Genomic DNA, 13999 nt, shown 5'->3' with positions numbered 1-13999 from the left:
CTTCAGAAATACCTATGTCACGAGGCCAAATTCATACGGACGTCCATGCTTACATGCCGACAATGTGCATGACAATGCTTACGGCGTTCGGCGGCGAGAAAAGGCCGGGAACATGGTAGTCCGTATGGCTGTTGAAATTATGCCGCAATTGTGCCCCTACCAGAGGCGAACTTGACTTGGACGCCCTGCGCCATTTACGAGGTAGAGTGGACTCGTACTGTACTTGTACTCGGTAGATAAGCCAAGTGATGATTTCAGTTGGTGGCGCATTGTTTCAGAGGGACACGACCTGTCACTGGCAGCGCTGGAGCTTCTGGCGAATCCCCCGCAGAAGAGTTTGAAGTCAGGGGCAGCTGTTGGGAACCAGTGGCTCTCGCTGCCCTGGCCGACTCTTGGTGGTGCTCTGGTTGCGCGGTGGAACTCGAAGGGGTTCAGAAACTCTAAAAGACCGATGCATGTGTGCGCGTCGCTCGTCACTGCAACCACGACTGTAACTCGCGCCGAGTCTGGCAACGGGGGGGATTTATTCATCATCCACACACACGGCCTTCTCTTTGTAAGGCCTGACTCTTGTTCCACGCTGTAAGCGCAGACAGTCGTTGACTCTCCCTCTACGTTCTGACCTCATTCACGCTGCTCGCCCATCGGACTTGTTTCTTTCCCTTGCTCATCTTTCCCTAGTCCTGGATCAGCATTTCAAGTTGCAAGGCCAGATCACCGCGCTGTCCGATCCGATCCCTCCGTTGCTCACCACCGACGCAGAGAGCGTAACATAGCACTTTCCCTTATCGACCCAAACATCAGAACTCTCACTCGCTAAAGATATTCTCCTCTCACTCCCTTCACACTGCCGACAAACGTCGTCGTCCAACATTGCCAATCATGAATGTCAACAAGAAACTCGACCGTTTCAAACAATGGGCAGGAGAGCGTATGGGTGGGGAAGTCAAGACCAATGTATCCGACGACTTCAAGGCCCTTGAGGTGGAGATGGGCCTCCGTCAGGAGGGTGTGTACCATACTCCTGCTGAACAACCGCAGCCAAAAAAAAAAAACAAACAAACAAAAAATATGAGCGCTAACGGCTATACTTTTCAGGTCTCGAGAAAATGCAACGATCAACGAATGCCTATATCAAAGCCATCTCAAAACGGTCCGAGGTGGAGGGGAAAGAGAAAACACTTCCGATCGCGTATATGGGCGGGACCATGATTTCGCACGGCGAAGACTTTGAGACAGATTCGGAATATGGTCAATGTCTCAACAGTGAGTATGCCCGTGCTACAGTTAAACTTGGATGCTGACCTCCCAAGTGTTTGGCCGAACGCAAGAACGGTTGGCTCGCGCACAGGAAACCTACATTACAAGCGCCACCACTTCCTGGCTAGAATCTCTCGAGAGGTCTTTGGTCCAGTTGAAAGAATACCAGGCCGCTCGCAAGCGACTCGAGACGCGCCGACTGGCCTATGATACATCTCTAGCAAAGATGCAGAAGGCCAAGAAGGAAGATTTCCGTGTCGAAGAGGAACTGCGGACTCAGAAAGCTAAATATGAAGAATCTGCCGACGACGTTCAGCGCCGAATGGAAGAAATCCGTGACTCGGATCCTGAGAGTGTTGCCGATCTTGCAGCGTTCCTCGATGCTGAACTGGCGTATCACGATAAGTGCAGAGAAGCACTGTTGCAACTGAGGAGCGAGTGGCCTGCCAGGTAAGCGGCTTTCTTTCTCTCAGTTGAGTGTCGGATCTAACTCAATTCGCGCAGAGTCCAGCTATCAAATCGTAGTAACCGTCCTAACCCTCGATCAAGATCAAATACTGTTCGGTCATACACTCAGACTGTTGAGCCAGCGGAAGAAACTCCGCCAGCGGTCGAAGTGCGGCCGACTATCAAGTCGACTCGGAGCGGCCGCTTTGCCGACCAACCTACGCCCGAATATTCGCCAGCTCGCCCGATATATGCCAGAGCCACGACGTACAATGACTCTCATCCTGTGAGGGATCTATCTCCAGCTACCAGGCCTGGGATTTCACGCATCCCCAGTGATTCTTTGATGATTCGAACCGCTCGATCGCAGCTACGGAGCGTGGACGAACAGGATGTCTTTGCAGATGAATCGGGCTCTTACACGAACAGTGGCTCAGATCGCGGTTACGGGGACCCATCTATATCCCCTGCAACTTCTCACGGCAGTGAATCAGTGACGCTTCTGACTGGAAAGAAGAATGCTGTCCCGCCTCCTCCACCTCCGTCACGCTCAAAGAAGCCACCGCCCCCTCCTGTACCAGCAAAACGCACTGTTCTTACGTGAAGTACCGAGCATACAGGAGATCATGAAGGCTGCTTGGATTGATAGACGGAGTCTGGCGTTGGTGGTGGGGGGCCATGATGGGGGGGTTGCTTGCCACAGACAGACTATTAGAGCCAGGCCCAGGGGAGAATGCATTTGGAGCGGTGTTGTATGACATATATCTGGGTCACTTTGCAAGCATACCTAGTATCAATCTCTTATCATTTGCCTCGAAACTCTACAAATGATCCGTACCTAGGTAACAGTGTAAACAGCCAGACCTTTTCCTTTTTCCGAGACGGAGTGTTTTTGGGAGATGCCTTTGCTGCACCACGTGATTTGTGATCCCGTGACCTACAAAGACCCAAGATTTGCCGCCCGCTTGGCAAACTACTTGCAGACCGCAGACCTCGTTTGGGGTCACATCTGTTCTCCGTTGCGCTCCCCAAGACGTGAAGGCCCCTCGGCCGGGAAAATCATCAATCAACGCGTCGCATCCATCTCTTTTCATCTCAACCGAACACTGGTAACTCGCAGCACCGCCTGAGGAGTGCGCCCGAACGCGGTGACCGACTCTTCGTCCCCTCTTTAATCAGGCACCCTCGCCTCAACCGCCCAATTTCGCCTCACCTGGGACTGCTTCACCACGAATCTCTCCCATCTGCGATCTGCGCCACGTTCATCCATCCTCACGAGGCTGCGCCGGTCGAAAACAACGGCACCTACCTTGATTAGATGCCCGGATAGGCCCTTCACCCTTCGCCTTGACCTGCAGCTGCCTAGCGTTGCAGTAATCCTGCACCGACTAAGTCACCATGACTTCTGTTCAGTCCGCGCCTGCGATTCAGGCCAATGTTCCCTCCCTTCCCCCCAACCTTTCTCAAGCTCAAGTGCAGGAAGTTTATCAGGTATGTAAGCTCCGCGAAAAGCTTTCCAACGCCCCCCGCTTCCTCCCAATTATACCTTCAGTGGCCGACAACTAACACAGGCAACAGAAATTCCAGCGCATGAAAGCACAAAATGTCCCCGAAAACGATCCTGAGTACTTAAAAGCATATCGATTTCTCACTGCTGTCCAACAACAGCAGAACTACCGCAAATTGCAGGCTCAAAAGCAGGCACAGGCACAGGCACAACTCCAAGCTCGGATGCAGATTGCCCAACAACAGCAACATCCACAATCGAACCAACATGCCGCACTACAAGTGAACGGAAATGCAAACACCTCGACAACAAACGGGATTAGCAATGGTCAGCAAGATTCGACAGGTGCGGTGGTGAACGAGGTAATTTCCTCCGCGCCGAACCCAACCTCAGGTCCCAATCCTGTACCATCTGCTGGGGCACAGGCACCACGTGCCGCCGCCCAGACCAGCGGAAGCTTCACACCAGAACAGCTGAATCTACTGAGAACCCAGATTTTCGCTTTCAAGACCCTGTCAAAGAACCAGCCGTTGCACCCCAGGATACAGCAACAACTTTTCCCCTCCTTAAAACAACCGACAGTCGCGCCCACGGACAACATTCCCTCTGGAGATAAAGTGGCGGATGGCGTTGTGGAAGCGAAGGACGACGGTGCATCAACCGAAGTTGCTCGAGCTAAATCTTTCTTCGAAACCTATCAGTCGCCTTACGATCTCCTCATCAAGGCGATTAGCTTCTCCGATTATGCACAGCGCACCAGGCGCCAGAAGATCCCTAGCATCCTCCCCATTGGTCTTGACTCGGACCAGGTTCGAGAGGAGCAAGAACGGCTGCTGTACAACCGCATTCAAGCTCGAAAGGCAGAATTGGCAGCGCTGCCTGTGAACATCGCATCTTGGGACACTAGTAAATCCGTTGAACCCACTGCTGACGACTCCCTTAAAGTCAAGGCGTTAATCGAGTACAAAAAGCTATGTCTGCTCCAGAAACAGCGAGATTTTCGCCGTGAGATTCAGCAAGAGCTCTTCTACTATGACAACCTGGCAATGACCGCGAACCGATCGATGCATCGTCGGATGAAGAAGCAGTCACTTCGTGAAGCTCGTATTACCGAGAAACTGGAGAAACAACAGCGCGACGCCAGAGAGAACAAGGAAAAGACTCGGCAATCGAATCACCTGCAGTCCATTGTTGCCCACGCCCAAGATATCAAGAACAATGCCATCAGTCAGCGCTCGCGTATACAGAAGCTTGGTCGGATGATGGTCACTCATCACCAACACATGGAACGTGAGGAACAGAAGCGCATTGAACGGACTGCGAAGCAACGTTTGCAAGCATTGAAAGCGAACGACGAAGAGACATACCTGAAGCTCCTCGGCCAGGCCAAGGATTCTCGCATTACACATCTTCTCAAACAGACCGATGGTTTCCTGAAGCAACTTGCCGCCTCCGTCAGACAACAACAAAGAAGCGCAGCAGAGAAATGGGGCGAAGACAAGTACCTCGACGAGGAAGAAGATGATGAGGGCGACTCGGAAGACGAGGAAGGACGTGGCAAGGTCGATTACTATGCTGTCGCTCATAGAATCAAGGAAGAGGTTAACGTCCAGCCCTCAATCCTGGTCGGAGGCACTCTGAAAGAGTACCAACTCAAAGGTCTCCAGTGGATGATTTCACTGTTCAACAACAACCTGAATGGCATTTTGGCCGACGAGATGGGTCTGGGCAAGACCATTCAAACCATCAGTTTGATCACCTATTTGATCGAGAAGAAGCGTCAGACCGGCCCATTCTTGGTCATTGTTCCTCTAAGCACACTCACTAATTGGAATCTGGAATTCGAGAAATGGGCTCCTTCTGTCAGTCGCATCGTGTACAAAGGCCCTCCGAACAGCAGGAAGCAGCAACAAATGAGGATCCGACAAGGTAACTTCCAGGTCTTGCTCACAACCTACGAATACATCATCAAAGATCGCCCCATTTTGAGCAAGATCAAATGGGTACACATGATCGTCGATGAAGGTCATCGTATGAAGAATTCTCAATCGAAATTGAGCAGCACCATCACCCAATATTACACTACGAGATACCGGCTGATCTTGACCGGTACTCCGCTACAAAACAACCTGCCCGAGTTGTGGGCCCTTCTCAATTTCGTTTTGCCTACAATCTTCAAGTCAGTCAAGTCGTTCGACGAATGGTTCAACACACCTTTCGCCAACACCGGTGGACAAGACAAGATGGAGTTGAGCGAAGAAGAGCAGCTTCTCATTATCCGCCGTCTGCACAAAGTTCTGCGACCTTTCTTGCTTCGCCGTCTCAAGAAAGACGTAGAGAAGGACCTTCCCGACAAGCAAGAGCGAGTCGTCAAATGTCGCTTCTCAGCTCTCCAAACCAAGCTTTATATGCAACTGATGACGCACAATCGACTTGCTGTGGCTGACGGCAAAGGCGGCAAAACCAGCATGCGCGGTCTCAGCAATATGTTGATGCAGCTGAGAAAACTGTGTAATCACCCTTATGTCTTTGAGCCTGTGGAAGACCAGATGAACCCTAGCAGAGGGACGAATGACTCCATCTGGAGAACAGCCGGTAAATTTGAGCTCCTCGACAGAATTCTTCCCAAGTTCCGCGCCACTGGTCACCGTGTGTTGATGTTCTTCCAGATGACTCAGATAATGAACATCATGGAGGACTTCTTGCGGTACCGCGGCATCCAATATCTCCGACTTGACGGCGCCACCAAGGCTGAAGATCGATCCGAACTGCTGCGGGTCTTCAATGAACCCGGATCGCCATATTTCTGCTTTCTCCTTTCGACCCGTGCAGGTGGACTTGGCTTGAATCTCCAAACTGCAGATACTGTTATAATCTACGATTCAGACTGGAATCCTCACCAGGATTTGCAGGCTCAGGATCGTGCTCACCGTATTGGACAGAAGAACGAAGTGCGTATTCTGCGTCTTATCAGCTCTAATTCCGTCGAGGAGAAGATCCTGGAGCGCGCTCAGTTCAAGCTGGACATGGACGGCAAGGTCATTCAGGCGGGTAAATTTGACAACAAATCCACCAACGAGGAGCGAGAAGCGTTCCTAAAGACCTTGCTTGAAGCCGCCGAAGCTGCCGAACAAGTTGGAGATCAAGAGGAAATGGACGATGACGACCTGAACGAGATCATGGCCCGCACAGAAGATGAGTTGGTCTTGTTCAAAAAGATGGACAAGGACCGGGACGAGCACGACCAGTATGGGCCAGGCCGACCACTTGCCCGGTTAATGGAAGAAAGTGAACTTCCGGACATCTACGTGGCTGAGGACAATCCAGTTCAAGAAGAGGTAGAGGAGTACACTGGTCGCGGCGCCCGCATCAAAACCCAAGTCAAATATGACGACGGGCTAACTGAAGAACAATGGCTTGCCGCTGTTGACGACTCGGACGATTCGATTGGCGAGGCGGCCAAACGCAAACAGGCAAGGATCGAGAAAAGACGCAGCAACAAGCTCAAACGTGAACGAGAAGCAGCAGGCATTGCGTCTTCACCCGAACCCGAACGCGAGAGTTCCGAAGAGGAACCCCCACCGAAGAAAAAGGGTCCTGGACGGAAGTCAGCGGGCCAGAAGCGCAAGGCTGAGGACATTGAGGACGAGACACCGGCGACGAAGCGCAAGAGAGGAAAGCAACCCAACAAGCCGGCCATCGACCTGCTGAGTAGCACTGAGCGATCTGCGTTACAAAAAGCTCTCAAGGCCGTCTTTGGGTCCATCAAGGCTCTAGAAGTCCCTGACTCGGATTCAGAGCAGCAGTCGGAGGATGAGAGCGACGACGAACCGCCGACAAGATTGATCATCGGACCGTTCCTAGAACTTCCCTCAAAGAAATTGTACCCCGATTACTACAGCTTCATTACGGAACCCATCGCCATGGACATGATTGAGAAACGTATCAACAGCCACCAGTACTCCAGCCTCAAAGATTTCCAAAATGACATTGCGCTCTTGGCGAAGAACGCGAAGACGTATAATGAGGACGGCAGCATGCTGTACAACGATGCAATTGCCATTGAGGTAAGGCTTTGATCCCCATTTGTTCCGAAACGCGCAACTAACGACATGTTATAGAATCACTGCAACGAGATGATTGCCAGACAGGTTGCAGACAACCCCAGCCTTGGGGATAGACTTCTGGATGGCGATTCCACAGCAGCGGCTTCGAGCGCGGGAACGCCTCGCGGATCCGTGGCACCAGCTGGCGGGACAAAGCTAAGACTGACATTGGGGACGAGCAGTAATGGGATTGCGACGAATGGCACTACGAGCGGGGCTGCCAGCGGAGCGGAATGATAGATGGATGTCGTACTGTACCATAACGAGATACACCGAAGACGAGAAAAGCGGTCATGGGGGGGGGGGGGGGGTGGATTTGGTATAGGGCTTGCATCTGGCAATGGGAAATGGCGGGATAATCCGGTCTATCGTTCTCAACAGCAGAGGGGATTGGGATGTCATTGGCATCATGCATGGCTTTGGAATGGCGGAGAGAGAGGGTACGGTGAGAAGGCATTTGTTGCTCAGGAAACTCAGTCCTGGGTGTAGCTGTGGGATTATTACTGGCATTGCTTGTAAAATGGAAATACTTGAGCTGTCTGTCCATTTTCGTGTTCGATGTATACCATGGGTCTTCGTCTTGAGGGGACTCGGTGCGTTATGTTGCAGAAAAGGAGACGGCGAAGACGGCACCGGCGGCTGGATGAAGACACGAGGAGCAGGACATTCGGCCAATGATGGTGTGGAAAACGCAGCGTGTGGAGAGGAAGAAGCGAGCGGGAACTATGGACGGAATACGGAGAAGGGGAGAACAGTTGGTGGCATCTCGCTATGTACTGGGTACTTGTACTGTAGTCCTGAGGAGTAGTGCATAGGTACCTGCGCATCTGGAGTGTGTACAGATTTGCCTTTGGAACTACGCCTGCGCCTGCACCTTGCACCTTGCACCTTGCACCTGCGCCTGTCGTCCCCAACCTCCCACCACCATCACCAAATACGTCGCAGCCTGCTTCTCCCTGCCTGTCAATACCGTCTCATTCCTGCTTTTCAATTTCCCATCGTTACCCATGTGTGCGCCCTGGCCGCGCCCTCTCGAATGATCCCTAGTTTGACCTCTGCGCCAACATGGCGTCAACTCTGGTGGGCGCGACGTTGAGTCTTCTCCGTATGCAGTCCTCTCCTGGTCAACCCTTGCGAGACCGTGGCATGATACTGATTCTCCGATACAGGTCGCCAGGCTGAAGACGTCGATCCAGATGGTACGCTGCATGCGCTGCTGTTGTTCACGGTGCCCTTTCGACCGCTCACTGATTGATGCTCGATACAGACCCTCCCGAAGCTGGCCAGAAAGAGATCTTTTCATCATGGGCACTCTTTATTTTGATCATGCTGCTGATTGCGGCGCTCTTTACGAGCTATATCTTGCAGCAGAAGAGAATACAAGCCGTCCATGAAACCGTCATATCTATATTTGCCGGTACGCACCAAACCCCCGACACACTCGTGCGCCGCCGCTGACCGCATGTGCAGGCATGGTCGTCGGACTGATTATTCGCATAACACCTGGGACCGCGATACAAGACACCGTCAGCTTTGATTACCAGTTCTTCTTCAACCTCCTTCTCCCCCCCATCATTCTCGCCTCGGGCTACGAATTACACCAGGTAGGGCTTCCTTGCAAAGAGACCGGATCTGCGCCTCGGTCGAGCATCAGCTAAAGGGTCACAGGCAAACTTCTTCCGCAACATTGGTACGATTCTGACCTTTGCATTCGCCGGCACCTTCATCTCGGCCGTGTCCTTGGGCTTGATACTCTGGTTGTGGACGCGGATTCCCTTTGACGGCCTGACCATCACCTGGGTCGAAGCCATTTCTGTCGGCGCCACCCTCTCCGCCACCGATCCCGTCACTATCCTCGCTATCTTCAACATATACAAGGTCGAACCCAAACTCTATACCGTCATCTTCGGCGAATCCATTCTCAATGACGCCATCGCCATCGTCCTGTTTGAGACTGCCCAGCGATACAGGGAAGGGGCTGCTGGGAACTTGAATATCATCAGCCTGTTTGAGGCCATCGGCATCTTCTTACTCGTCTTCTTCACCAGCCTAGTGATTGGGGTGGTCGTGGGCATCGGGACTGCCCTCGCCTTGAAGTATACGCTTGTGCGCAGGTTCCCCAAGATCGAGAGCTGTCTGATCGTTCTGATTGCATATGCAAGCTACTTTTTCTCCAATGGCGTCCACATGTCAGGTATGTCTCGTTGTCCTTATTCTGGTCTTCATACAGTACACTGAGACCATCACACCAGGCATTGTCTCGCTGTTATTCTGCGGGATCACCCTCAAACATTACGCATACTACAACATGTCCCGAAGGACTCAATTAACCACGAAATTCGTCTTTCAGATCACTGCCCAGCTGTCGGAGAACTTCATCTTCATCTACCTTGGACTCACTTTATTTACCGAGACAGATCTAGTTTTCAAACCGCTGTTCATCCTCGTTACCGTGGTTGGCATCTGTGGCGCACGGTGGCTAGCAGTTTTCCCGCTTTCCAAGGCGATCAACTACATCATTCGACTTCGGGCCAAACGCCGTGGTCGAGACGTGGCCGAAGAACTTCCCTGGCACTATCAGGTCATGTTGTTCTGGGCTGGCTTACGAGGTGCCGTCGGTGTGGCCCTGGCTGCTGGGCTACAAGGCAAGAATGGCCCCGCACTCCGAGCCACTGTCCTCGTGGTGGTGGTGTTGACGGTCATCATTTTTGGCGGCACGACGGCACGCATGCTCGAGATCCTGGGCATCCGCACGGGTGTGGTCGAAGAGATTGACTCAGACGATGAGTTCGATATTGAGACCGCCAATGGTGGCACGTACTACAAGCGTTCTGGCACCGGTTTTGGCCATAACCCGCGCCCGTCGGCGATTGGCCTTGACTACGTGGGCAATGGTCGCGAAGCGAAACCAAACGGCCCAGCCTCACACGCTCGCACCGACCGAGGTTATAGCAGTAGTAACGGCCGCTCTCCACCACTTCATGGCGGAAGCCATCGGAAAAACTCAGCCATCTCCCAGCGTGATCGCGAAATTGCCGCCCAGCAAGGAAAACTACTGTCCGGCAACGGTAGCAACAGTGGCTCAACATCCGATGACGATGAAGATGCGGCAGAACTTGACCTCCCTCCTGCGGCGCCCCGAAGGAAACAGTCTCCCTTGTCGCTTCCTCCCGGAGCTCATGACACACGCGTGCGCTCAGCTCCAGATATTATCCTCAACAACGGAGACAGTGACCCCTTGGGTGCAGACCAAGGAGATATGGGCACAGCAACAACCCAGCCAGAAAGATCATCGACGCCGCTTGCGGGAGCAAGTAGTTCGATAAGGAATCTGTTAAGGGGTGCAGCGGCGGACCATACTGCATGGTTCCGCCAGTTGGATGAGGACTTCATCAAGCCGCATCTGTTGTTGGACCAGCATCAGGGGCAGGGCAAAGGGCCACCTCCTTCATGAGCGCAGGACTTTGTCGTGTGTCTGGAGGATGCTTCTTCAAAGAGGAGTCCGCCGGGACTGTGGTTATTCCTTGCGCGAGGGCGTCAGGCGTTCTATAAAAAGTGATTCTGAGATGACATGATTTTCAATTGAAGGGATTTCGATGATGGGTAGGCAGGCACAATATCACGGAGGCCATTGGGAAATAGAATCGATGCCATCGGAGCTTCACAGGGCAGATAACTTAGAGCAACGGACATTTTCCATCACCTTTTACATACAAATCTTTGTATTTGATGCTGACCGAAGGCCTCTGCCAGTGGCACGAACAGAGATCAAGGCTCCCTGCTTCTTTGTCTTTAATCCTCCCTCTTAACATCGCTCCTAACTTCACTCGTTACCATCAATTTTATTGTAAACACCTCTCTATTCACTAGCTCCCGGAGGACATTTAACGCCTCATCAGGCACACATCTGGCATCACCGCCCTGGTGTCAATGTTCACCTTTTATTTGGGTGTCTGGATATGCCCGTTCTCTCATTCTCGTACCCCACATCGGACAGTCATCCACGTCCACCGACTATCCACAAGGTCTAGAGAACTCAAGAGGAGAATCGAGGTCGAAGCCACCCGGGGAGGCAGTACACAAGCTCACGACACCACTGACGTTCCCGAAGATGTCAGATCCCACTGGTCCACCTCCGAAAGCACCCTCTTTGCCTTCCCCATCCTCCCCCCTTCGCATCCAATCGATCACGACAGCCGTCTCAACAGAGTCTACGACCAATGCCAACCCCCCACCCCAAAAAAGCACAGCCTTGTTGCGCCAAGTTGGTTGCCCTCTATGTCTGATCTTGTACAGTTCAACGATCAGACATCGACGCGGACAGAGCGCCCTGGGAAGGCTGACAAATGGAAAGAGCTTCCACTCGAAGTCATGGAAAATATTATGGGTTACCTCAAATGAGAAGATCTCAGGACTTACCGGCTGGTCGACAAGAAGACTCATCATGAGGCTCCCCGTGCCTTGTTTCGCTCCATCTTTATCGACCCTGATTCCCATAACCCAGAGCTGTTCTGCGACAAAATGGAATTGCCGTCACTCACGAATCATGTGCGTGGCACTCACTACGATGGAGGCTGCACGGCTGCTCCAATCTTATGGTCGATGGTGAAATCCTTTAGAAGATATCTGCTAAAATCGGTCGTACTGGATCTTATCAACCTCTCAGATGTCAAAAACATGCTTAACAGAGGAAGAGAAGTTGAGGGATTCCTCTCCGAGGCCAGCCACTTCGAACTTACCATCCACCGTCGTGCGCAACCTCGTCTGTACGATTTTGAGCTTGTACAAGGTGTCGCGAGTTGTCACAGTCACTCCTGCGTGTCGAGAAGCTCTCCCTCGAGGAGAATATGATGGAATTTCTGAGATGGATCCGAAGACGCTAGAACTCTCCGCCACGGGATCGAAGAATATATCCATCATCGAGGACCCTTCCCATTCAGTGATTTGCAGCCATATATGACGCGCATTATCGATATGACCGTCGTCTCATGTAGTGAGAATATCGCCATCACGGAAATCGATACATTCGGATGGAAATCTACTCTGCAAATGCCAGTGAAGAGTGATCATGCATGGAAAGTTTGCGCGCCATGGTGAAACAAGTACGACTGACTGCGCTCGGCTACGATCATTCAGGCACTACTCACGAAAGTGATTGTGCTGTCTCCTCCAAGGAGATGACTAGATATGGGCATGATGATATGCTACGTGACTGAAAGATATCCGACCAAAGGTTTCAAGTGAAGAAGGAGCTGAGCAGTGCGATTGAATGAAGTATCAAGTTTTAACTTAGGCATCAAGCGAGGGCCAAGCAACATTCGTGAAATGCCTGACAGGAAAACAAGACATGTCTCTCCAAACGAGACAAACAGGACGATTCAGGCAGGGTTTAGGGTGCAGTGAGGCACATGGGGATCAAGCTATGACATTTCAGGCTTCTATATGGCCGCTCGAGTCATGTCTCTGGCGAGATCCGATATCCAGACAAAAAGGATCAATCGTGTAGTATGGAATTAAAGGAAGCTATTGATGCTGCGCCTGGGTTTCGTGCCCAAGACGCCTGAAGATCAATCGCGTCCCCAGGTTTCTATCATTCGTTTGGATACCCCTTTGTCAAAGCCTCCGCACATTACCCGCCAAGCTGGCGACGGTGAGGTGTATATCTGGTTGTCGACGTGTCCTGTGTACACTGACAAAGCAGAGAGATGGCATCCATCCACTGCAATTGCCTCAATCTTGTCCCAGCCGAGTATAGTCTGGAGTAGCTCCATCAAAGGGGCTCCTGGGCATTGCAACCTGCAAGCATGTATTAACCGATTTGTGTCAAATACTGCCTTGCACGGCACTCTCGGTCGCTCATGCTGCGACAAACCCTTCCGACATTGCGTACTTTTGGACTTTGCATCAAGAGTGCCGAGGCTCTGTAGAATTGGAAGGGGCAACAATGTCCCGATCGGGCTAATTGCTCTCCGTCCACCCATATTCTGCTGAGAGTCTCCCCAAAGTTCGGCGCCGCCGTCAGGATCAACACGGTCGATTTCCAAAGAGGCAGCATTGAAGTCAACGACCTGTTCAGGGTGACCAGTCGTTTAAGCAGTAGCCAGCTCGATCTCGTCGAGACATCGGGAGGAAGCTTCGAATCGCCCATTATGGCGACCGGCGTGGCACAAAGTGAAAAGTTCTTCCAGGGCCCCGAAACCCGAAAGCATGCTTCTTGCATGTCGCCCAGCAGCTCAGAAATGTCGCCCAGATGCCCGTCATTGTCACAGGAGGCATCTCTCACAAAGTCGTCTTGGAGGAAGTTCTTGGCGATGACCCTCGACGCATCGCTGGCAGGGGAACGGCCATGGGGTTGATTCCCGACTTAGCTAACCGATGGACTGGTGGAGAAGACCGTGCAGCTTCTATCTCACGCAGTGTATTCTTCCCGCAGATCCTAGCCGCAGCGAAACCTCGGGTGTACAAGGCAACTTCAAGTTGATCGGCCGAGGCTGGCGGGCCCGCAAGGGCGTCTAACCCGTCTTGAGTTTGTTGTTAATATGGGTGATCGAAGCTAGGCCACTGAGCACCAACAAGCAATGAGTACATCACGAGTCCATGTGTGTTACCTCTGGCGTGTGTCCGGCCCTCGTACCATCGGATTCCAAAACCACCCCTGAAAGGTTACGCTGCGTTAGCG

General features: G+C 52.3%; 3 protein-coding genes across 3 annotated transcripts; all 3 read left to right on the top strand.

Annotated features, from left to right (window-relative positions):
- Positions 1–882: 882 nt before the first annotated feature.
- On the top strand, positions 883–2311 carry A1O5_00074 (uncharacterized protein; the record flags this gene model as incomplete). Its single annotated transcript, XM_007740695.1, has 4 exons — positions 883–1009; positions 1099–1266; positions 1314–1710; positions 1765–2311. 4 exons carry the CDS (start codon positions 883–885, stop codon positions 2309–2311), a joined length of 1239 nt encoding a protein of 412 aa, XP_007738885.1.
- Positions 2312–3105: 794 nt separating this feature from the next.
- A1O5_00073 (uncharacterized protein) lies at positions 3106–7557 on the top strand (the record flags this gene model as incomplete). The annotated part of the gene is made up of 3 exons (XM_007740694.1): positions 3106–3198; positions 3286–7281; positions 7336–7557. The coding sequence occupies 3 exons, from the start codon at positions 3106–3108 to the stop codon at positions 7555–7557; spliced, it is 4311 nt and encodes a 1436-aa protein (XP_007738884.1).
- An 828-nt stretch (positions 7558–8385) lies between these two features.
- Positions 8386–10774, top strand: A1O5_00072 (CPA1 family monovalent cation:H+ antiporter; the record flags this gene model as incomplete). The annotated part of the gene is made up of 6 exons (XM_007740693.1): positions 8386–8425; positions 8490–8519; positions 8588–8737; positions 8791–8924; positions 8989–9514; positions 9573–10774. 6 exons carry the CDS (start codon positions 8386–8388, stop codon positions 10772–10774), a joined length of 2082 nt encoding a protein of 693 aa, XP_007738883.1.
- Positions 10775–13999: the final 3225 nt, after the last annotated feature.

The sequence above is a fragment of the Cladophialophora psammophila genome, assembly GCF_000585535.1.
Source record: "Cladophialophora psammophila CBS 110553 chromosome Unknown aczJe-supercont1.1, whole genome shotgun sequence".
In the NCBI taxonomy this organism is placed as follows: Eukaryota; Fungi; Ascomycota; class Eurotiomycetes; order Chaetothyriales; family Herpotrichiellaceae; genus Cladophialophora; species Cladophialophora psammophila.
Note: the sequence above shows the minus strand (reverse complement) of the source record. Positions and strands in the feature narration are given on the sequence as shown.